The sequence below is a fragment of the Pelophylax lessonae genome, assembly GCF_965119305.1.
Source record: "Pelophylax lessonae genome assembly, chromosome: 8".
Classification (NCBI taxonomy): domain Eukaryota; kingdom Metazoa; phylum Chordata; class Amphibia; order Anura; family Ranidae; genus Pelophylax; species Pelophylax lessonae.
Window position 1 is genome coordinate 41,237,291 of NC_138775.1, and position 22,614 is coordinate 41,259,904.

Sequence of the window (22,614 nt, forward strand, 5' to 3'; positions counted from 1 at the left end):
TAACATGTTAATGATTTTATGACTGGATTTAGCTTTATGGTTTATAGTATTTTTGTTTTCAGTTAGGTTTCATGCAGGACATGTAGGCTGTCAGTTACACCACATTCACCTGCATGGCCAGGGGCGGCCACCGGCAAGAGTCAGACAAACTTGCCTTACCTTTCCTTTTCAATCTGCAGCCACTCTGATTTTCTGTAAAATTCAAAGCAATATGGCAGCCTGGGGGCGTTGTGTATGAAATGCCCCCAGAAATGTAATTTTCCTGCTTGTGTGATTGGCTGACTGATTTTCCCAAAAGCCTGCACTTACATACAAGTCAAAGTTTAGGCAATAGGAATTTCAGCTTTGGTGAAATACTCCCCACAGGTTAAAGTGTTACTAAACCCAGACCCTGCATTCATTATATCTGGTCTCTCACAGTACACAGAACATGGAAATGCAATCGTTTTAGTTAAATATAAATCTGCTAAATGTCTTTTTTCATCAGCAGTTAGATCAGTCTTGTGACTTCTATCAGTGTCTGCTTAAAGCTTGTGGAGTTTTCATTCTGCTCTGACTGTCCGATCAGGCTGCAGGACCCCTGACCCTCTGTCTGGACAGTGCTGATCACATGCACTCTCCCAAGAAAAAAAAAAACTCTCTAGCAATACACACCAAACTAAGCATGTGCAGCTTGTCTCCTAGCCTCTGTTCTAACAGGAGATGGTTTGGTGACAGTGGAAGAAGGGGAGGATCAGAGAGGATAGAATTAAACAGCCCTTTTACACAATGCAGATGATTCACCCCTTAGGTTCCCCAGTGAGTATAACAGGCATGCTTTACTGCATATACAGACTGATTTTACTGTTGTGGGTTTAGTAACACTTTAAATACTAAGTGGGATGCAACTTTTCTCATTAGAACACTGAGAGTGCACCAGGTGATGAGAAATAGTCTTTCCCATTCAGAATCAGTCTGGAAAGGACATGGTGAAATAAACAGCTATTCAGAGCAGAAAATGTTTCCATTGTGCTGGAAAGTTTGTTAAAATTCTTAAAACTGTCATAGATCATCCAGAGGGGATTGTCTTTTTTAGAAAAAAAAAAAAGCGTAATTATGCTTTAAAACCAGTTTGGTCAGCAGTCATATCACTGTCCCTAGTCAATGAATAGTTTACACAACAGCAATTCTGAATATTGAAAACGGAAAAACATTAACCTGGCATTTTACTTTTATGGTGTTGATTGTAGGGCGCTACCCTCTGGAAGGAAATAATGTACTAAAGTACAGAGCTAACATGTACTGAATAGTTCTATAATTTAAGTCCCGTACACACAATAAGAAAATCTGTAGGGAAAATTCATCCGACGACCGATCTGCCAATTTTCGGACTGTTAGTATGGTGCTTTCGACAGCCAACTCCGACTTTTCAGCTGACAAAATCCTGATGTGCAGGCTATGAAATTTTTGTCGTCCGTCAAAACAACGTCAGATTTTCGTCTCATTAGTACAGATTTTGACGGAAAAAAAATCTTAAGAGCAAGACTAGGCATGCTCAGAGAGGAAAGAACACATACAAAACAATCCAACACATGACATCACTTCTGAAGTAGAATTCTGTCGTACGGGAAAATTTGTATGAAAATAACCTCTTCACTTTCCACATCAGACTAGCATGCCACAAAAAAAAGGACGACAGATCGTTCGATAATCTGATCGTGTGTACGGGGCTTTAGTCTAGTTTGGACTCAACTGCTGATATGAAAAAGTAAAATAATGGGCCTCATGATAGAAATGTCGGAAAAGACATAGGCCCCTTTCACACAGGGGCGGTGCGCCCAGCGGACTCAGTTTTGCTTAGCGGGGATCGATCCACCAATCCCCGCTGAGCAGGCGGATGACAGCTCCGTCTCCGCTCTGTGTGCAGAGACGGAGCTGTCAGATCCCCGCTCTCCTCTATGGGAAATCGGTTGATAACGGACCATCTGTCTGTTATCATCAGATCCTATCCGATCCTCTAGACCAGGGGTGTCATACTCCATTTCATCGCGGGCCGCATCAGCAACATGGTTGCCCTCAAAGGGCCGGTTATATCTGTAAGGTTAGATGTCCAGAGCACCCCACACCCCCTTACACCCTTACATGAAATGTCAAGAGCCCCCCCACCATCATAAGTCAAGAGTCACCCAACCCTTCCTTACATCACAATTCAGCCCCTTACCTGGTGCTACTGCCAGGAAGAAGATGCGGGTGGATCTGGGAAGAAGAAAGTGCAAGGTCTTGAGGAGGACTAGAGGAGGGCTGGAGTCCACTTACAGAGTCTGCTGAATGCTGAGACCAGGGGAGGCAAAGACAAGGTGGTGTTGTGCCTGCACAGAGAGGTGCAGGATCTGTAGGAGGAGTTTTGCCTTCCTCTCTGCTGCAGACTGCTGAGAAAGGGGTGGGCAAAGATGAGCCTTTCTACAGCAGTACAGAGAAGCACAGGATCTGGCAAAGGAGTTCTGTCCTCTGCTGCCGACTGCTGAGACAAGGTGGGGGCAGAGACAAGGGGGTGCTGCAGCTGCAGGAGAGGTGCGAGGGCCACATGAAATGGCTTGGGGGGCCGCATTCGGCCCGCAGGCCTTGTGTTTGACACCTGTGCTCTAGACGGATGGAAAATAGGGTTTCCATTCGTCCGGATTTTACAGACAGGATCAGATCGGAGAGCAGCAGGTGTTAGTGGAGATGTCTCTGCTGACATCCGCTGCTCCACAGGGCTGCATGAAGCATCCGATCAGGTCCGCCTGAAAAACTGACATGCGGACCAGATCGGAAAGCCCGTGTGAAAGGGCCCTTTCAATTTAAAAAATGTGAAAATGACATATAGACATATAGAGCCATCAATACATATTAAAATTACTCCATCATAGCAGTCTCAGGAATGACCAGCGTCTTTACAATCACTTTAAGGCCCAGGAAGTGCCGGGTCTTCTTTATCGTGTGACTGGTGTTATTGGCTGTCACAGCGGTCACATGATCAGGGGGCCAACCCACTGACTCCCAATCAGAAGCTGTGACCGAGAGCTGTCCGCAACAGACAGTGAAATAGGAGCACACAGTGAGCATGCACTCAGCACAAAACCTTAGGCCGCCATGGGTGTATATGTGCAGTGTCTAGGCATTATAAAACCCGATTTTCTTCCCACCGCATATATGCATTACGTGGTTGGCAAGAGGTTGGAAAAAATAATGCAATATTTGAGTGCCGGTTCACATTTGTGCGATCACAGAGATCGCATGTAATTCGGAGCGCACTGCTCCTAAAATTACATGGGATCTCTGTGCGGTGCAAATTCAGCCATACAGTTTGCATGGCTGAATTTACACCACAATCGCACCTAACTCGCACAGGACCCTTTTTTTGGTCCGCAGCAGAATCAGATCGCATGGTGGGTGCGATCCGATTCTGTGCGAACTTTCAGATCACACTGTGATATGCGATCTGATCTGGGGGTGTCGTTAACTTTTAATTGACACCCCCAGCGTATCGCATATGGCAGTGTGTACTGCCAGGGGTGCGGATGCGATGAGGTAACACGTTGTATATTCGCAGCGTTCCCGCATTTCAGAAATGTGAACCGGCACTTAATGCATCCAAAGTATTTACAAACAAAAGTTTATTTGAAAAGAAAAACTTTCAGCTGCAAAGGAAAAATGTGATGTATATGCTATACTGCCTTTACAGGCTGATTTTACTGTTGTGGGTTTTGTAACACTTTCATTTATTTTTTTTCTATATTTTTAAAAAATTTAAAGTATTACTAAACCCACAACAGTAAAATCAGTGTGTATATGCAGTAAAGCATGGCTGTTATACTCACTGTGGAACCTAAGGGGTTTATACTATTTTGCATGCACAGATTCTCCCCTTCTTCCACTGACTCCAGAACATGTCCAGATAATACAGAGCCTTTGGAGTCAGGCTGCACATGCTCAGTTTGCTGTGTTTTGCTGGAGAGTTTTATTTTTCTTGGGAGTGCCTGTGATCAGCTCTGTCCAGACAGAGGGTCAGGGGTCCTGGATCCTGATAGGAAGGACTCAATGCAGTATGAAAACTCCTCCTACAAACGTTACCAGGAACTGATAAAAGTCACAAGATTGCTATATACTGCTGATGAGGTATTTAGCAGTTTATATTTAGTAAAATAATTGCATTTCCATGTTCTGTGTACTTTGGGAGGCCAGATATAGAGATAAAGGGTCCTGGGTTTAGAAACACTTTAAGAAAGCTTGTTGTTATTTTCTTTCAAGATCAAATCAATATTATTTTGATGCATTGTCGTGGGTCCCCTAAACCAGTGTTTCTCAACTCCGGTCCTCAGGGCACACTAACAGGCCAGGTTTGCGAAAAAACTGAAATACATCACAGGTGATATCATTTGCTGCTCAGTGACTGCAGTATTCTAGTCTGCATCTCCCCAAGGTAATACTTAAAATCTGGCCTGTTAGTGTGCCCTGAGGACCGGAGTTGAGAAAACCCTGCCCTAAACTGTATGGGACCCATAGGTCAGTGCCTACTCTGCCTAGTTGGTAATCCGACACTGCTTAGTAGTGATCAATTGCTCAAAACTGGATTATTGTGCGATCATGTGTGTTTAATCACTAAAATATGTTAGTTAGTTTTTTTTTTATCTAAGACAACATGTAACCCTTTGTTCCACCTGCTCAGGGATCATTTGCTACTCCTAGCGATGAATTACTAGCAATATAAGTGGCATTACTTAGCTGTTAAGAAATACACGTGTAGCCCTAGCCTTGATGGAAAGTACTGTAGATATAAGTTTTAATTGGTTATTTTTTTGTAATTTCAATGGTTACTGATAGTAAAACAGTATTAGACATTTTAATTAGGCCGCAGTGCTACCTTTTTTTTTTTTTAACATGCTCCTAGCCCACACAGACCCCTCCGCCCGGGCTGAGGATTTGTCCTGCTTCAGTGATGAAGTCCTTAGTTTTATGTGTGTGAAATGACTGCGGTACAGGCCCTGGCTCATCTGCCTGTACAATATCGGATGACTTTTGCAGCGCTAATGTCCTGCACAGTCCACTAGGACCCAGCCAAGATTAGCGGAGTCATTTGGTAAAATGCCTTCAAATGGACTCTGGGTAACATCCCAATAAATAATAATAGGCCATTTCTGCACAACTTTATAGCTGCTGTTGGTGGCGGCAGTCATCTTGAAAGAGAGTCCAGCAACGCTAGTGAAAGATATTCACTGAACTCGGATAGGAGAATACAGGAAACCAAAGTGAAAAACTTGTTTAATGAAAATTTCTAACTCTCTCTCATTGCATTTATATACAAATATTATACATTGTAATGTTCCTAAATATCTATCTCTAATCCTTCTTTATTTTACTATCATTCCTTCTTGTACATCTGCAAACATTTCCAAATAAACCCTTTATGTTTAACCAAACATGTTATATAGAACCTTTTCATGCAGCTTTTGCCCTCTCAGAATTGCTCTGTAGTCCTTCCACTTCTTGGCAGGTCAGGCCTAAACATGTTGGACAAGGGAGCATGCAAATACTTATGCAAATAGCAACTTTAAAGTAATTTGTAAAGTCTATATTTAAAAATAAAATAAAATAGATGTTATACTTACCTGCTGTGTACATTGGTATTGCACAGAGCGGTCCCTTACCTTCTCTTCTGGGGTCCCTTGCTGAGGCTTTCCCCTGATCCTTTCCTTCGGGTGCCCTCCATCCCTGCAAGCTGTGTGCATAGGGGGCACCCATAAGGACTTGCTCCCGAGCCGCGCTGTGTGTGTCCAACCATGTGTGTCTCAACCATGCCCCCCCCACTGACAGGATTTGTCTATGGCTCCCGCTGTTGCCTTTGTCTGCTGTGAGACTAAGATGGGAGAGGGGGGCTGCAGACGGGAAAACGCTGGATCATGAGAGGGGGCAGGTAAGTGAATGGGGGGGGGGGTGGGGGACAAGTAATGGGGAGGTTTTTTTTTAAATGCTGAGAATGCATTAATTTAACCACCCTAAAGTGGTTCTAAAGCCTAAAAATCTTTTACCTTAATGCATTTCCTGCATTAACGTAACGTGCGTTTGGCTCCCAGTGCTGTCAATCAAAGCCAGTGACAGAGGGGGGCGGGCCGCGTCCCACTGTCTTTGTCAATAGACACAGCAATGGGGCTCGGGAGCGAGCATGCACAAGTGTCCCCATGGGAAGCTGCTTTACATGGGGCACTGGACAGAGAGGATGGGCCAGGAGCTCCGGTGAGGGCCTGAGAAGAGGAGGTTCGCGGCCGCTTTGTGCAATTTCATTGCACCCCCTCACCCCACAAACGGAGCCCTCCAGTGGTCACAGCTTCCCTGATACCCAGTGCCGTGGCTTCCCCAGCTTCTACCCGGCTAACCCCGATGGAGAATATTGATTTGCTTGTATCACAAGTGGGAGGCTTCAGGGTGCAGTGCTCTGTGCCCAGAGGACAACCTTTTACAAGCCAATTAGAGCCTCATGCTCTAATCACATGCTCATAGAAAGCTATTAGTCCGGTGCCCCGCATGCAAACTTGGGTGGCGGCACCCCTTATTGACCGCCTGCCACTTATCGTATGTCTTTAGAGAGCTCCTTTTTGTGAGGCATGTTTGAAATCAATTGATGCTTCTTATGAATAGCGATCTTAAAATGTTTAAGTGTCTTTCATCAACCAAAGTAACTGTAAACCACACATCCAAACTCATTTCATTATTTTATTATTATTCAGATGTGCAAACTACTGATTCCTATTAGCTTTTGTTAAAGTAATTAGGCCATGAGTTCACTTACTTTTTCTTTCGGTACTGTGAATGTTTTTTAGCTGTGTTAAATAAAAACATGAGACATTAGAAGTGTTTGTGTGTTATCTACCTAAGCATTTTTTGCTTGTCTGTTGCTGTGAGTTAAGCTGGCCGTACATTAAACAATTCTCTTTATACAATCTTCCTTTAGGTTTACCAAAACCATATAATATGAGGCCAAGCCTAAACACTTTCAATTTGTATGTAATCAGGCAGGTCCTTGCACTAAATAGTTGAAGGTAACTCTAAAGGAAATTGAATAAGAAAATTGCATAATGTATGGCCAGCTTTAGCTGAGGATTAGATTACATGAGGTCACATTTTATGGCAATTTACTGCAGAAAACCCATACTTTTTTGCCACTATGCATTGCAGCTTACCAATCCTGTGTTGCATTAACTTTATTATTTGCCAATAAATAATGCACTTCCTTTCCAAGAGCGACTTACTATAATATATCAATTGAGCAGTAAGAAGCCTTGTCAGCCTAGGACAGGACTACAGCTCCCCTTCCCCTCTTCGTCACAGCAGGGGGTGTTCTGTAGTCTACAGAGAGAATTGGGAACAATGTTAACTGATAACTGTAGCACAGACAAAAAAACCTCAGGAAGTTCAGATTACTTGATTTCTGGCAGGATGAGTAGATTTTTTGCTCTTAACAAACAGATATAACGAATCACTATCAGTGGTATATTTAACAGACCAAAAGGGATCAAATAAGAGAAGTTCATTATTAGAGTTTACATAGGATTTAGGTTTGCTTAGTGTAGTGTAATTTAGGCCCCTTTCACACGAGCGAACCGCCCGACGGAGTCCATTCTGCTCAGCGGGGGATCGATCTGCCGATCCCCGCTGAGCAGGCGGATGACAGCTTTGTCTCTTCTGTGTGCAGAGACGGAGCTGTCAGATCCCCGCTGTCCTCCATAGGGAAATCGGATGAAAATGTACCGCCTGTCCGTTCTCATCCGATCCCAATCCGATTCTCCAGACGGATGGAAAATAGGGTTTCCATCCGCCCGGATTTCACGGACAGGATTGGATCGGATAGCAGCGGGTGTCAGCGGAGATGTCTCCGCTGACACCCGCTACCCCATAGGGATGCATGGAGCATCCGATCAGGTCCATCTGAAAAACTGACGGGCGGATCGGATCGGATCGCCCGTGTGAAAGGGGCCTTAGTCCAAGAATAGGTCTGATTGTTATATATTAGTAAATATCCTCCGGTTATAGAGTGCTGCTTTTGTCATATGGTGTGTGTGTCACTTTATACTGACATGTTTGTGTTGTTTCTTTTCCTCCCCATTTCAGGCTTTTCAAGTTGCACGGCAGCTATTAATACACCAGCAGCAAGTCAGTGGAGTAAAGACCCACAAGAGGAATGACAAGCAACTACCCCTACAGGTAGGAAGAGAACTTGTCGTTGATGCTGATTTGGAAAATGAAAGATGTTGAGATGTGTGCGAGTGAAGCTGGTGACAAGACTAGCTGCTGGTCACTGTTATGTCCTATGGCAATGATAGAGTAAGCTTTGTTCACTCTGATCTTCATCAATAGGATAGATGTAAAGTCTTTTACCTGCGTTATAAAAAAATTAGCTTGACTGATGCTATGTATTACCTGTCAGGAAATTGTGCATAAGCTCTTAACAAAAGCTCTTAAATGATTCACTGCTTGCTGCTTTAGTGCATATAGAATAGCGTGGACATTTAACACCTCGGTACTTTAAGCTGAACTGCTGGTAAACAGCTGAATGCGCAGACGGAATACATACAAGGCTGGTTTACCTGCTAAAGCATTTGTATCTCTGTTCATGTCGTTTTGAAACATACACAGCTCTGCCACACAGCACAGCCGTATCTAACAGGGAAGGATACCCTATTTTTTGCTATTGCAGAACAGTTACACTTCTCCACTAGCGTGTGACTGAACACTGAAAGGAGAAGATCTCTATCATGCCACTCTCTCCTTCTATCAGCACAACTGATGGGAACCTTGTGCTGCTTCTCCCTCCCTCAGTCTGAGCTGTGCTGTATAGAGACTGCATAAAACTGATAATCACAATGGTAAGCCAGTAATTGAAGTAATGGTGTGCACAGTACATCAAAAGTGAAATCCCCATTACAGAGATCTCAAACGCTATTTGATAAGGACTCCTCATACCACAACATATGGACAAGTAGATAGTATCCTCCAACAGGAAATGCCACTGAATGCTCAACTCCAATCCTCTCAGGGGAGTGTTAAAGGACCAATGGCATGTAAAATAGGAAAAAACTCCTCATAATGCAGTATGTTTAGACACAAACACTTTATTTAGTTGGAAAGCCAAAAAGGCACTCACATTTGATCGATGGATAAAAAGCATCAGAAGTCAGTATCCAGTGGGGAACTCGCAGAAAGACGGTGTGGTAGCTGTAGCCTCTAACTTCAAGCAGATGGACGCTGGAAGGTGTTCATAGGGCAAACGTGACCGGTCCCCTACCGGTTTCGTCAGATCCTGACGTCATCAGGGACGCCCTGTTTTACAACACTTGTGTCTTGGACTTCCTATTGGACTCCTTTCCCCTATGGACTGTATCTATCGTTTATAGTCACTTTTGATGTACTGTGCACACCATTACTTCAATTACTGACTTACCATTGTGATTTTTGACATACTATTGTGATTACTTTACCAAGCGCTGCATACCTTGTTTTTATGTTTTCTAGATTGAGGTACCACAACTTTTCTATGCTAGCAGCTGATATTGTAATCCATCTCTTTATCAGATCAAGCGCAGTATAATTTGTTTTTATAAAATTGATAATAGGTTAGATTTAGATACTTACACAGCATGGTTTAAACATACATTTAGGGTGTATTGCTGAATAAAGATCAGCATTTGTTTATGTATTTTATATCTGCCTGGAGTTCATCTGGTATAGTAAGCTGTATACTACAAGGATGAGGACTCTGGTGCACAGATATATTGTATGCATGTTAATCAGGGTCGCTAGCTCTGACTTTGGAAAGTAGACTGGTGAGACTATTGATTTATACTCTTTAAGCAGGAACAGCAACTGAAGGCCACTGGTCCAAACCAATGTGCTGCTCATACTGTAGTATGTGAATAAAGGGGGGCACTCCCATGAATGAAGTTAGGCCACACGATCTTGTGTATTGTTAATTGGGAGGGGGGGGGGTTAGAGTTATCAAATCTCTTAACTCACAGGGTGTAAATAAATATTGCAGTAATTTGTCTGGTATGGAGGTGTCATCAGCCCAGGGATGACCTCTGTTTGTACCATGTAGAAGAAATACAATTTGTGGATGTGTGGGGGCAGATGTGTAACTAATTCTATGGTGGGGGAGACGGTATTGTCTATAGGTCATAGCAGCTGGCTGTCTTTATGGGGCAAAATATGAGTGTTATAGGGGAGCGGAGGGGATTACGAGTCTGGGGGAGTTATGTACTCAAGTTCATACTTAAGCCACAAGTGATAAAACAATTTATTCCATGGGAGGGTTGTGAATTTCATCAGTGTGTGAGATGACAATCTGTGTCATCGTTCTGTGTGTGGTGTGGGTTGTTCTCACCAATTCCCTCTTCCAAAGCAAGTCCTTAAGATATTTACCAAGGCAATCTTCTCACTTATTGTACCTGAGCTTTCAGTAGAATAGGAAAGCTGAAAGCTGGTTTGTGTTGGGAGATGAACAAGAGTCAGATACAATGTGTTCAGGATCCCTGCCAGAGTTACATCCCCTATGACAGCCCATAGACAAGGCTGGGATACTGGTGTCACTTAGCAACATAAGGCGCATGCCATTTAATTTATTGTAAAGCTGTGTATGGGGTGAGGTTGGGTGCTGTGTGGGGCTCTAGGCTCAGCTGTTCTCTGTATATAAACATGGAGGGTATATGAAGGAAAAATATTGTGGGCATGATGTGGTAATGGTGTGGAGTTGCTGGTATGACTAGTCCTGGTGGTGGTAGGAGGATGCCGACTGTGAAAGGAGACAGAGGGTGATAGGAAATAGCAAAGATGAAGGTTTCTGCTACATATTTATGAAAAATACAATGTCAACGGTAGACGCCACACATGTTCGTTAAATTCCGCTGGGTGCTCTATGGTCAAAATTGCAATAGATAAGCCTGGTTAGGTCAAGGCACTCACAGGACTTGCAGAAGGAGAATAGAAGTAAATAACAGACATTTAAGGTGTCCAATGTTTTATTGGGACTCAGCCCACCTTTATCAAAACCTTGGTGAAAATGGAGCAAACCCAGTGGAAACGGTCGGCTTATTAAATGTCTGTTATTTACTTATATTTTCCTGATTAAAGTCCTGTGATTGCTGTGACCTACTGAGGCTTAATTATGAAAGATAGATAGATAGATAGATAGATAGATAGATAGATAGATAGATAGATAGATAGATAGATAGATAGATAGATAGATAGATAGATAGATAGATAGATAGATAGATAGATAGATAGATTCTAAATAATGTGTTGGGCTTTTTTCAGTGTCTCTTGTGCCACCACACGTCTTTAACCCAGAATAAACAGCAAATGTTTTAAGATCCCGTAACAATCTGCTGCCCCAAACTGATAAATGAAATAGTTGACCTGTCTGTTGTAAGAGGAGTTTATTTGCAGAAGAAACAATTTATCACACAGAGAAGGAAGCCGCGAGTGTTTGGAGACAGATTACATATACATCAAATCCCGCTGGCTCAGCCGGAGCCGAGTGCTGCCAAATACACTCTGCGTCTACCAGATAAACCCATTCTGCGTCACCTACACACAGCCCAATGTTGTGCAGGAGGAACGAGCGACCCTTTATAGTTTAGAAAGCAAAAGATAGATGGATGTATCGTCAAGTCTGACATTTAACTACACGTTGGAGCGCTTGTTCAGATCCCAGGCCCGTGGCCAAGGATGTCCAATAGAAATCAGTTACAAAATAGTTTGCTGCTATCATAATTCCTGTAATATATTTTTCATTCCCTGGATCAAAGAACAATAGCTAACTAAAAAGCTGAATATTATTTTAAAAGAGGAACTGTTAAAATCACTAAATACACTGCCCGGCCATAAAAAAGTCACCACCTGGAATTAACTAAGCAACTAACTAAACTAATGCTTTGTACACATGCAACGATTATCGGCCGACTGATCGGCCTTCTTTTGTCCAGAGTGGTGTTTTGTTGGTTGGAATGTGCTCTAGACTGCACACGAATTTTCTCGGCCAACAAATATCTACTTCAGAACTGATGTCATGTGCTGGTTTACTTTCCGTGTGTTTTTTCTTCTCTGAGCACGCCCAGTCTTGCTCATCAGATTTTTGTTTGACGAAATTTGTACTGACTGACGGAAAATCGGCGTTGTGTTGACGGCCCAAAAAATTTTATAGCCTGCACACCAGAATTTTGTCGGCCGAAAAGTCGGAGTCGGTTGTCGAAAGCATCATACTAACAAGCCAAAAATCGGCTGATCGGACGTTGGCCGAAAATTCCCGGCCAATAATCGATGCGTGTGTACGAGGCATAAGAATGCAGTAACTATCCTATTGGATAGTTACTGCATGTGCCCAAAGAATGAGGTCAGCTGACTCCCTGAATATACTGAATGACCAGCTTATTACCATCAATGGATTTTTTCTTCCCTGATTGCAAGGGCATATTCCAAGATGACCAATACAGGATTCATCGGACTTCAGTTGTGAAAGAGTGGTTCAGGGAGCATGAGACATCATTTTCACACATGAATTGGCCACCACAGAGTCCAGAACTTAACCCCATTGAGAATATTTGGGATGTGCTGGAGAAGGCTTTGTGCAGTGGTCCGACTCTCCCATCATTTGGCGAAAAATGAATGCAACACTGGATGGAAATAAATCTTGTGACATCGCAGAAGCTTATCGAAATAATGCCACAGCGAATGTGTGCCGTAATCAAAGCTAAAGGCGGTCCAACTAAATATTAGAGTTTGTGACCTTTTTTTTTGGTGGTGACTTTTTTTTTTTGGCCGAGCAGTGTATGTTGGTACCAAAGACTCTCTAAAACTAGGTGTGTTTATCCACCCTTTTCAGTTATCATGTGGGAGCAGAACCAGCAAAGTCACTGCTAAATCTTGGGAGCAATTTTTTTCTTGATTCAGCTATGACATACTGAGGAAGACACACCAAGGAAAACCAATTTAAGGTTTGACGTTGCAGATAATTTAAAGGCATGGATACACCATAAGCAGTATTTTTAATTTCACAAAGAATGTTAAGATGTTTAAAAATTATAACATGAAAAGTCATTACAGAAGTACAACAGAGTGAAGTTTCCAAATGCGAATAAATTCCTCTGATGTGTTTATGTACTGTTACTGTGCAGCATTTGGAATATGTACAGAGGCAGGGAAAGTAACTGGTCACGTGACTCAGTAAGGCTGGACTGATACCTATGCATTGAATTTGCATTTTGGAGAAACATTCCATTCTTTGATAATGGGCACCTATTGCATGTCAAAGCACGGCACCTGACTCCTCAACACTACACTACAATAGATGGATATATTGGCAGTAACCAAAAGTGAATCAAGTATGTTTTTTTCCTTTTAGGGGCCCACAGGAAATGAATAGGCAGACACGGGTTAAAACCTTTGCATAGGTGTGAATGGCCTCTAAGGTTGCCCTCCACTCAAAACTGAAAATTAATCCTTGAGATGCATAAAGGGAGCCAACCTTCTTGGAGAATTTATTTTTGTCTGGGCCCTGCTGTAGTGGACCACTCCACCCCACTCCCATTCTTCTGTAATCTGATTAATCTTGGAGCACAACTGAACACTTGCTGAAGTGCAGACGTCTTCCTGCCTCTGACATACAGTAAAAAGAAAGATACTTACAGCCAATCAGATTCAAGCCTGCCTTGAAAGCTTAAGCATGGTTGGTGAAGCAATAAGCATATAGACAGGAAGTTACAAAGCACAGACTTATGCCTCGTACACACGCAACGATTATCGGCCGACCGATCGTCCGACTTTTGTCCAGAGTGGTGTTTTGTTGGTTGGAATGTGCCTAGACTGCACACAAATTTTCTTGGCCAACAAAAATCTACTTCAGAAGTGATGTCATGTGCTGATTTACTTTCCGTGTGTTTTTTCTTCTCTGAGCATGCCCAGTCTCGCTCATCAGATTTTTGTCTGCCGAAATCTGTACTGACTGACGGAAAATCGGCCGTTGTGTTGACGGCCAACAAAAATTTTATAGCCTGCACACCAGATTTTATTCGGCCGAAAAGTCGGAGTCGGTTGTCGAAAGCATCATACTAACAAGCCGAAAATCGGCCGATCGGACCTTGGCCGAAAATTCCCAGGTAATAATAGATGCGTGTGTACGAGGCATTAGTCATTCGAATCCTTCTACTCGTCCTGCTGAGCCTTTCAGATGGTCCGTGAAATTGGTCTGCAGTGGATGACAGAGAATTTGTTAAATTGGGTGAAGCTTCTAAATGTAGCACATCTTCATTGTTTACTGGATGGCAATAGTATGCAACTCATTACTTTTACCTGCTTCCTTTTACCTTTTCTACTGTGGTATACATATCAGTGATGAAACGGTGGACTGTTATTTCCCCAACCAACATCCACGCATTACCCCCTACACCTCTTCCTCCCTCTGTGTATAACCTGTACATTTCATGCACCATTACCAAACTTCATATTTGATCCTCCTTATATACCAGCATTTTCTTTATGTGCAGAAATTTGTAGCAAAAAATGAGATTTCCTTGGGGTTTCTACTTTCCAAACTGGGGTCATTTGGGGAGAAGAGTATGTGCTGTCCCAGCATTTTTATTTCATACGTTTTCTACCAAAATGTTTTGGGCTTTTTTATCTTTTATAGTGTAAAAAAAACAAAAATAAAGTGATCAATAAACAGCACCAAAATAAGTTTCTGTCTGTATCCAAAAAAATATGTATACAATTAATTTGGGTACATTGTTGCGTGACCAAGTAAATGTCAGTCAAGCTATCACATCACAAAAAAACTGAAAACCCACATGGTAATAAAGGGGTATTACAGGCTAGTTATGAAATGGTTGAAGTGAACCTATACCCAGACTATGCAGGATAAGTATTTACATATGTTGAACAAGCAGTAAAAGCACTTTAAAACAAGCCTTCATTTACCTCTCTCTCCATAGGCATTAAGGGGAAATTGTTTTTTAAAGTTAATCACAAGCATTGAAATCTAAGCTCCTATCTATGAAAGCAGAATCTTGGCATCCTTCTATATACACAGCAGGTGATTCTAGGCCACTATTCACACTAAGTAGCACATTGTGTGTACGGGTGTTGCCATGCTGCATGCATAGGTCCGCTTATTCATTTCAATGGGCTTCCCTACACATGGCAAATGCTGCAAAGAAGCTCAAGTATCTTTTTGAGCTTCAAACCTTTGCATTTTTAACCATGCATTTTGCTGCGGTTGTCATGGGTCTTGATTGTGCTTGTAGGTTGCCTTTAACAATGAATGGCACCATATGCGCAACAGGCCGGTTTACGCATTTTGTCAGTGTGCACAAAATCACGCGTTTTGGCACAATTTCGTTTACTGCTTCTGGGTGAATGCAGTTTGGCTGTTAGACTGATACCAAATTCAAAGTATTTGAGGATCTTTGAGAAGGAATTACTTTGCAGTACGTGCAGCTAAAAAGGTGAGTGCTTGCTTATTTTAAAGCTCTTTTACTGCTTGTTTACAACTTGGCCACTTTAACTTTTACTTGCTTTAAATATTTTAACTACATCTATAAATAAATCATTAACTTCCCTTTCTCCACTTGTTCAAATTAAGTGTCTGTAAGTGATTACATGAATAGCTCATGGCTCTTCCCCTAAGCTGTGACCCTGCAGTGATTCCGTGCATCATTGTTTGGTTCTGAAAATGCACATGGACACTGGGTTAGACACTTTTTCCTTGTCTCACTTTTATTTAGATACATTATTATTATTATTATTTCAGGTACTTATATAGCGCTGTCAATTTACGCAGCGCTTTACATATACATTGTACATTCACATCAGTCCCTACCCTCAAGGAGCTTACAATCTAAGGTCCCTAACTCACATACATACACAGTAGGGCTAATTTTATACAGGATCCAAATAACCTACCAGTGTGTCTTTGGAGTTAAATGGGTGCAGAGATTTTCATTAACTGTATAGATTAAGAGACCTTTGCGGTAACCAGTCTGGGAGACTCTTGGACTGTGTTATTGCTATTAGATCTACAATCAGAAAAGCAGCTGGTGGATGTAAATGAAATTGTAGCATATATGGCAAGCTTAAAGTATTCATGAAATAATGAAATCCCTGCGCTGTCTGTGTTCTGTGTGTATTTTTTTTGCCACCGAAAATTTGGCAACAATGAAACATACAATATCATTGAAAATTATTATACATGAAAATTCCACCATTGAAAAAATAAAATAAAAGTTTATAAATCCATAAATTGCTGTGTATCTTTTGTGCCGCAATCCATGCAATAAATAAAGCAAGGTGATGGAAGTACCGTGACCCCCACTCACCAGCTTTCTATGAAAATATCGCCTGTGTGTCTTTATAGATATTTCTTTTGCTCTTCCTCACATTTCCATCAGTAAAGGGTAGGAGGAGAATAGGAGATTTGTAGCGTAATACCGTTTAAATTAAAAAAGCTTTTATTAAGGTAAAAGGTTTCCACTCACATTACACATTTTTGGTAAAAGCATGGAAAACAGCTGTACAAACTGCGGTTATTGTTCCAAAGCCAGGAAGTGACATCACTGTCACCTTAAAGCATTTTACTCCACCCAGGAAGCTTCATGGAGCATCTTTTACTACAGGCAATATTTTCATGTAAAGCTGGTGAGTGGGAAAATGAGAGGAAGGGGAGCACGGCACTTCCATCTCCTTGCTACAGTATATTTTATTGCACGGATTGCACTTATAATGAGCTTCACCCCCTCTAATTGTCCTGGTGACTATTATCACCAAAAGTCAAAGTGAAAAAAATAAATAAATCAAAAACATTAATTAACCAGATCAAGAAAAGAGGTAAAATCTTCCAGTAGGGATGCTATTTTTGGTGACCCTAGTGACAACCAGGGATTCCCGTATTTGTTTTTTATTTTCCTACCACTTCCTGTTTAGCTATGGGACACAAGGTAAAGGGAAATCTCCCCAGTGGGACACAGGTGGCACCAAAACTGGCAGGGGTTATAACCCTCCCTTGCGCTATCCAAAATAGAAAAAAAAAAGTTTTGCCTTGTTCTACTTTAAGTATTAAATTAAAGTAAATCAGACCTAGCTAGGAATAATAAAAGATAAAATGGAAACAGACATACACCTGTATGAGAAAGTAAGCTGTCATTCTTGACCCTCTTCTGTTTATTCTACTTGCCTGGCTGTTATGGTTTGGCTACTATACTTTATAATTCACTGACCCAAAATAAGTAGAGATTCAGATTTTTTTAAATTTTTTTTTAGAATATTTTTTTTTTTTGCATGCTTGTTCTGGATCATTGACTCAGAAGTATTGAACCAGACACTACTGGAAACTAGATTTTTTAGAAATAGACCAGCAGTAGCAGTCTTTATTTTTCTCCTATGACGGGTGTAATTTAACCTTCTTAGCGGTATTCCCGAGCGTGGCTCGGGGTTAAATTTCAGAGCCAAAAGCGGTAACCCCGAGCCACACACGGGGTACCGCCAGAAGCATCGCTGGATCCTGAAAAAGAGGTTTCTTACCTTGTCACCGGGATCCAGCGATGTATCTCAGCGGTATGCGGCGGCGGATCTTCCTCCCGATCCTCTCCGTGCCCCGGCTTCCGTCTCCTGCAGGGGGGTGGAACCGGCGGCAAATTTAAATGTAAAACACACCAAACACACTGATACCATTCAAAATAAAATAAATTCACATTACATTGCCCCCCAGTGCCGTTTCCTGCAGTTTTACTGTACTTTTTATGTGTATATATATATATATATATATATATATATATATATATATATATATACATACATACTTTAACTTATTTATAGTTTTTTATTATATTATAATTTATGATTTTGTGTCTCAAACTTTATCAAACACGAGATGTTATAAAGAAGAACGCACAGTAAAAAAAAAATCATATGTTAATAGTTGGTTTGGGCTGCTCATTCTCAAGAATTACATGCAAAATAATGGTACCGCTTTCACCACCTAAAATCCGAAACAATCATACCGCCAGGGAGGTTAATGAAACAGTTAATGAACATGCACTATATGGCCAAAAGTTTGCAAACACCTGATTGTCACCTGTATGACCTTGTATCATATCATATTCCAAACCACTGGCTGTTACTTAAATATGTAAATACAGTACATAAATACAGAGATTGTTCCTCCTGTGTGGCTATAATGGCCTTCACTCTTCTGGGAAAACTTTCCACAAGATTTTGAAAGGTGTCTGTGGCATTTGTAATGCCAGCTTCTAATGTTGGATGAGAAGACTTTGCTTTCTATTCCTTCCAATTCACTTCAGAGGTGTTCAGTAGGGTTTAGGTTAGGGTTGTCTGCTGGACACATAAATTCCTCCACACCAACTTAAGTAAACTCTGACTTTATGGAGCTGGTTTTGTTCACAGGGACACAATCAACCTGGAACAGAAAAGGGCCTTCTCCAAACTTTTATCCCATGGTTGGAGGTAGGTAATTAGAAAGACCTGAACTCAATATTTTTGAGGGTTGTTAACATGCCTTTGGTCATATAGGTTGGTGTGATGGTCAGGTATTCACAAACGTTTGGCTATATAGTTTACATGGTAATATTAACTGCTTCTGTATATCAGCAGCTTGTGCGTAAGGTTTAGTGGCCTTTAAATGACCAGAAACCTGCTCAATCTGTGTCTCTCTCTCTCTCTCTCTCTCTCTCTCTCTCTCTCTCTCCCTATCTCTTTTATTTGTGTAGGATACCACTGCCAATAGAGAGGGGCTGGCTGCAAAGGAGAGAGATGAGACAGATAATAAGGTAAATATCAAACTAATGTAACTGTTTGTGTTGCCTATTCAAAAATAGTAGACATATAATGGGCTAGACTTGTGACGATATGGCTTTAAAGTAAACTTGTGCTTTGCCCATGCAATTAAATGCCAACCCTTCTGCCTATTCTTGCATACCCTTTGTTTCCTGGCCACTTCGCAGGAGAAGAATTCCTGTATGAATGCTAGGTGTCCAACCTGCGGTCCAAGAGCCGCTTGCAGTACTTTGCTTGCTGTGCTGTCCTTTGTGGACTCCAGTAGTGGGAGCATTGATTTGCAAAGAGGCTATAATGACTATGATCTCTAACAGTCTCGAAGAATGTCCCCAGTGTCTGACTGTCTTTTGCAGCAGGTTTCCAGTCTACAGCACAAGCCAATCAATTTGATCAGAGCTGATGGAAAACTATTTTTGTCCCTCCCCCTTCCCGTCCCCCACATTTTAAAGCCTCGGCCTGGCAATTAATTGCTCTGGCGCTCAGTGCTGAATTATAGAGTGAGAAAGAGAGAATTATAGAAAGGGAGTCATATGCTCCCTCTTATTCGGATGTTGGGGCAATTTCTCTTCACTTCAGACAGGCAAAGAAAGCCGTGGGGAGTGGAGAAGAGAAGGTGGGTACCTGGGGGGGGGGGGGGGTGCGGTTGGCTGAAGCAAGCAAGCATTTAGGTGATCCTGTTGCCTTGCCCTGTCTGGGCACAGTACAGGTACTTGTTAAGCTGACAACAAATGTTACTCTTGTTGTTGAGGCTCCTCATAGTTCCCTTAGATTGCAGTGTGAGGACCTTCCTACAAAATCCATTCAATGTATAGCCAATCAGGTAGGCCATCATATTACATTGGTGTTCATAGGTGTTGGTAAATCTCAAGTAAATTATACAATTAGATTGTAACTTGTGTGGCAAAGTTACCTGCTTAAAGAATACCTGTACAAATAAATATTGTGACATTTAAAAATTGATTTTAAGAGCTTGATTGATTTAACATGGTCATTAAAATATTGCTTTAAGGCAATAATTAACTGTGGTAATAATGACAACAGCGCTGGTTCCAGTCACTCACTGGTGTTTAGTGATAGGGAATTATGATCCATGAGGTCTGCCCACTATTGTTTTACAAATGGAGATGAACAAAGTTTCTAGAAAGAGTTATTGACGAGGCCTATGTAGAAAAGAAAAGCATTTCATTAAAAAACCTGTTTTTATTTTTGTTTTTTTGGAAGTGTTTAATGGATGAAGGTTACAAGGTTACAAGGTTAATGGAAATTTGTATTAAAAAAAATCTGTAGGCTTCTGTTGCTGACTTCATGAAAAGGGTATTTGTCTGGCTCTCTCTGGTTTGATGGACTTGGAACAAATATGCAGCTAGTGAAGTCAGAATGCTTGCTCCCTATACATGTTGCAAGTCACTGATTCAGAAAGTGTTGAAGGCACTGGATTACCATGACAGCTAGGCAAGTATTTTCCAGGGGATCAGCCATCCCAGGCACACATATTTGTGTCAGTATAAGTTTCCTTTATTGATTAAAAAAAAATCTAATGTTATTATTATTATTATTACTATTATTATACAAAATGTATATATTGGCAGCAGTACAGCGCTTTGCAAAATGGGGGTAGACAGTAGAATCACAATACAATGCCATACAAGAGGAATCAGAAGGCCCTGCTCATTAAAGTTTATTAGCCAATAGGAAGAGGCAAGTGATACAAGAGGTAAAAGTGATACAAGAAGGTTGAGCTGAGGAAGAAAGTAAAAGTGTAGTTTATAGGTAGAAGGCAGGGTATGCCTCTCTGAAGAGATGGGTTTTCAGCGATCGCCTAAAGGTGGACAGAGTAGGAGATAGTTAGATTGGGGTAAGGAGTCTTGGAGGATGAAAGAGGCTCTGTAGAAGTCCTGGAGGAGAACATGGGAAAAGGCAACAAGGGAGCTAGAGAAGAGAAGGTCTTCAGAGAAGCAGAGAGAATGGTTTGATTGATATTTTGAGATGAGGTTGGTGATGTACCTCGGAGCAGAGTTGTGAATGGCTTAGTAGGTTGCTGTTCATATTTGGAATTTTATGTATTGGATGAGCCGAAGCCAATGGAGGGAGTGGAGTAGCAGACATTGAACGTTTGAAAAGGTCAATGAGTCTGGCAGCAGCATTCATGATGGATTGAAGGGGGGATAGTCTATGTAAAGGAGGGCCTATGCTGATGATAAAAAATACCCAAAATTATCAAATCTTTTTTTTATATTTATCAGAAAATGGCCCTGATTCATGAAGGTGTCTTATGAGTTAAGGAGCAATAAATGGACATTCTAACATGACTTACCATAATAAAAGAAAGGCCTCTTTAGTATGCCTCATGTGTATTTTAATATACCTTAAAGCGGAGTTCCACCCAAAAGTGGAACTTCCGCTTTAAATAGTCCTAACCCCCTGACATGCCACATTTGGCATGTCATTTTTTGGGGGGGGAGCGGGTACCTAGTTTTGACATGTACCCGCTCCCACTTCCGCTCGGAGCGCCGATTTCTCCTCTCTCCCTCCCTCCCTGCAATCTTCTGGGACATGTCAGAGGTCCCAGAAGATTGCCGGCCAATCACGACGCATAGCGAAACTCGCGCATGCGCAGTGCGCACCCAGCTGTGAAGCCGAAAACTTTCACAGCCGGGTGCCCACATCAGTGATGCCGGCGCTGCGGAGCAGAGAGGGAGAAGACGGCGCATCGCTGGACCGTGGGACAGGTGAGTGTGCGGTTAGGCTGGAACTCCGCTTTAAAGTGACTTTGTTAATACCTGTTCCTCCCACGTCACTGTTCTTTATTGCTGTCAGCTTCAACATTCTAGTAAAACACCTTTAGCACCCAGCACTCTTCTGAGTGTGTTGATTGCTTGGTTCACCACTGTGCTTTGTGGTTCCTTCCTCTGGTCCCTACCTTGCTGCTCCTTGTACTGACATAGGGGTTGGAGGAAGAAACCACAGTGAGGCGCGGGGGACTACTAGGCATCCAAGTATTGAAAAAGTTGTAGCCAGCGTAGCCACAGAAACAGTGAATATGAGCAACAGAGGGGTTAGCATTAGCATTCTATTGCCTATGTTACCTGGGTCAATGAAGGTTAAACATGTGTCAGTCCGTTTGATTTCACCCAATAGGGTGATGTTTTAATCCCAAATTAACAATTAATGTTAGAGTGGCCAAGGTTGGGAGTCGATAAGCATTTAAACTCTCTATATTCCTTTTTTTTTTCTTAAGTAAGCATCCTCTTCAGTCTGGCAGTGAGGAGGAAACTGAAATTACAATAAATTATTGTTTTTTTTTATTTTTAATATTTTATTTGACAATCCTTGCATATATACTTTTTTTTTTTAATTAAATACCCACCAGGGGACATTTGCAACCAGCAAATTGTGCGAGCCAAGTCTAAAGTTAGGTAGTGAATCAGGTCTGCTTTGTTGTGCAGATGTCTCAGGAATAACTGTGGAGGATGAAATATGGCTAGCATGACCTTTCAGCTGCAAGCTTATTTGTCAGGCCTCAAATAAGTTGAAAGGATCAAACTAAACGGTTTCCGTTGTCAGACTGGGAATTGTGTTGCCTGGGTCAGCGGAGGAGGGCCACATTGCAGATTCCATAACATCGCCAATTGTTGGTACATATTAGGCTGCCGGAGCATCTCTTGCAGTCAAAGACACAATTAAAATTCTAATTTATTAATGTATACAGGGAGCTAGCCCAGTCTGTCACTCACCAATTCAAATAACTGCCCATTCTTTTTTCTT

The 22,614-nt window shown here is 41.8% G+C and overlaps 1 protein-coding gene across 1 annotated transcript in view; it reads left to right on the forward strand.

Moving 5' to 3' along the window:
• Positions 1-22,614, forward strand: part of FOXP1 (forkhead box P1) — a 1,279,200-nt gene that overhangs the window by 999,936 nt on the left and 256,650 nt on the right. The window contains exon 7 of the mRNA XM_082265551.1: positions 8,125-8,217. Within this exon, the coding sequence (XP_082121677.1) occupies positions 8,125-8,217 (93 nt within the window). The remainder of the gene's footprint in view (positions 1-8,124; positions 8,218-22,614) is intronic.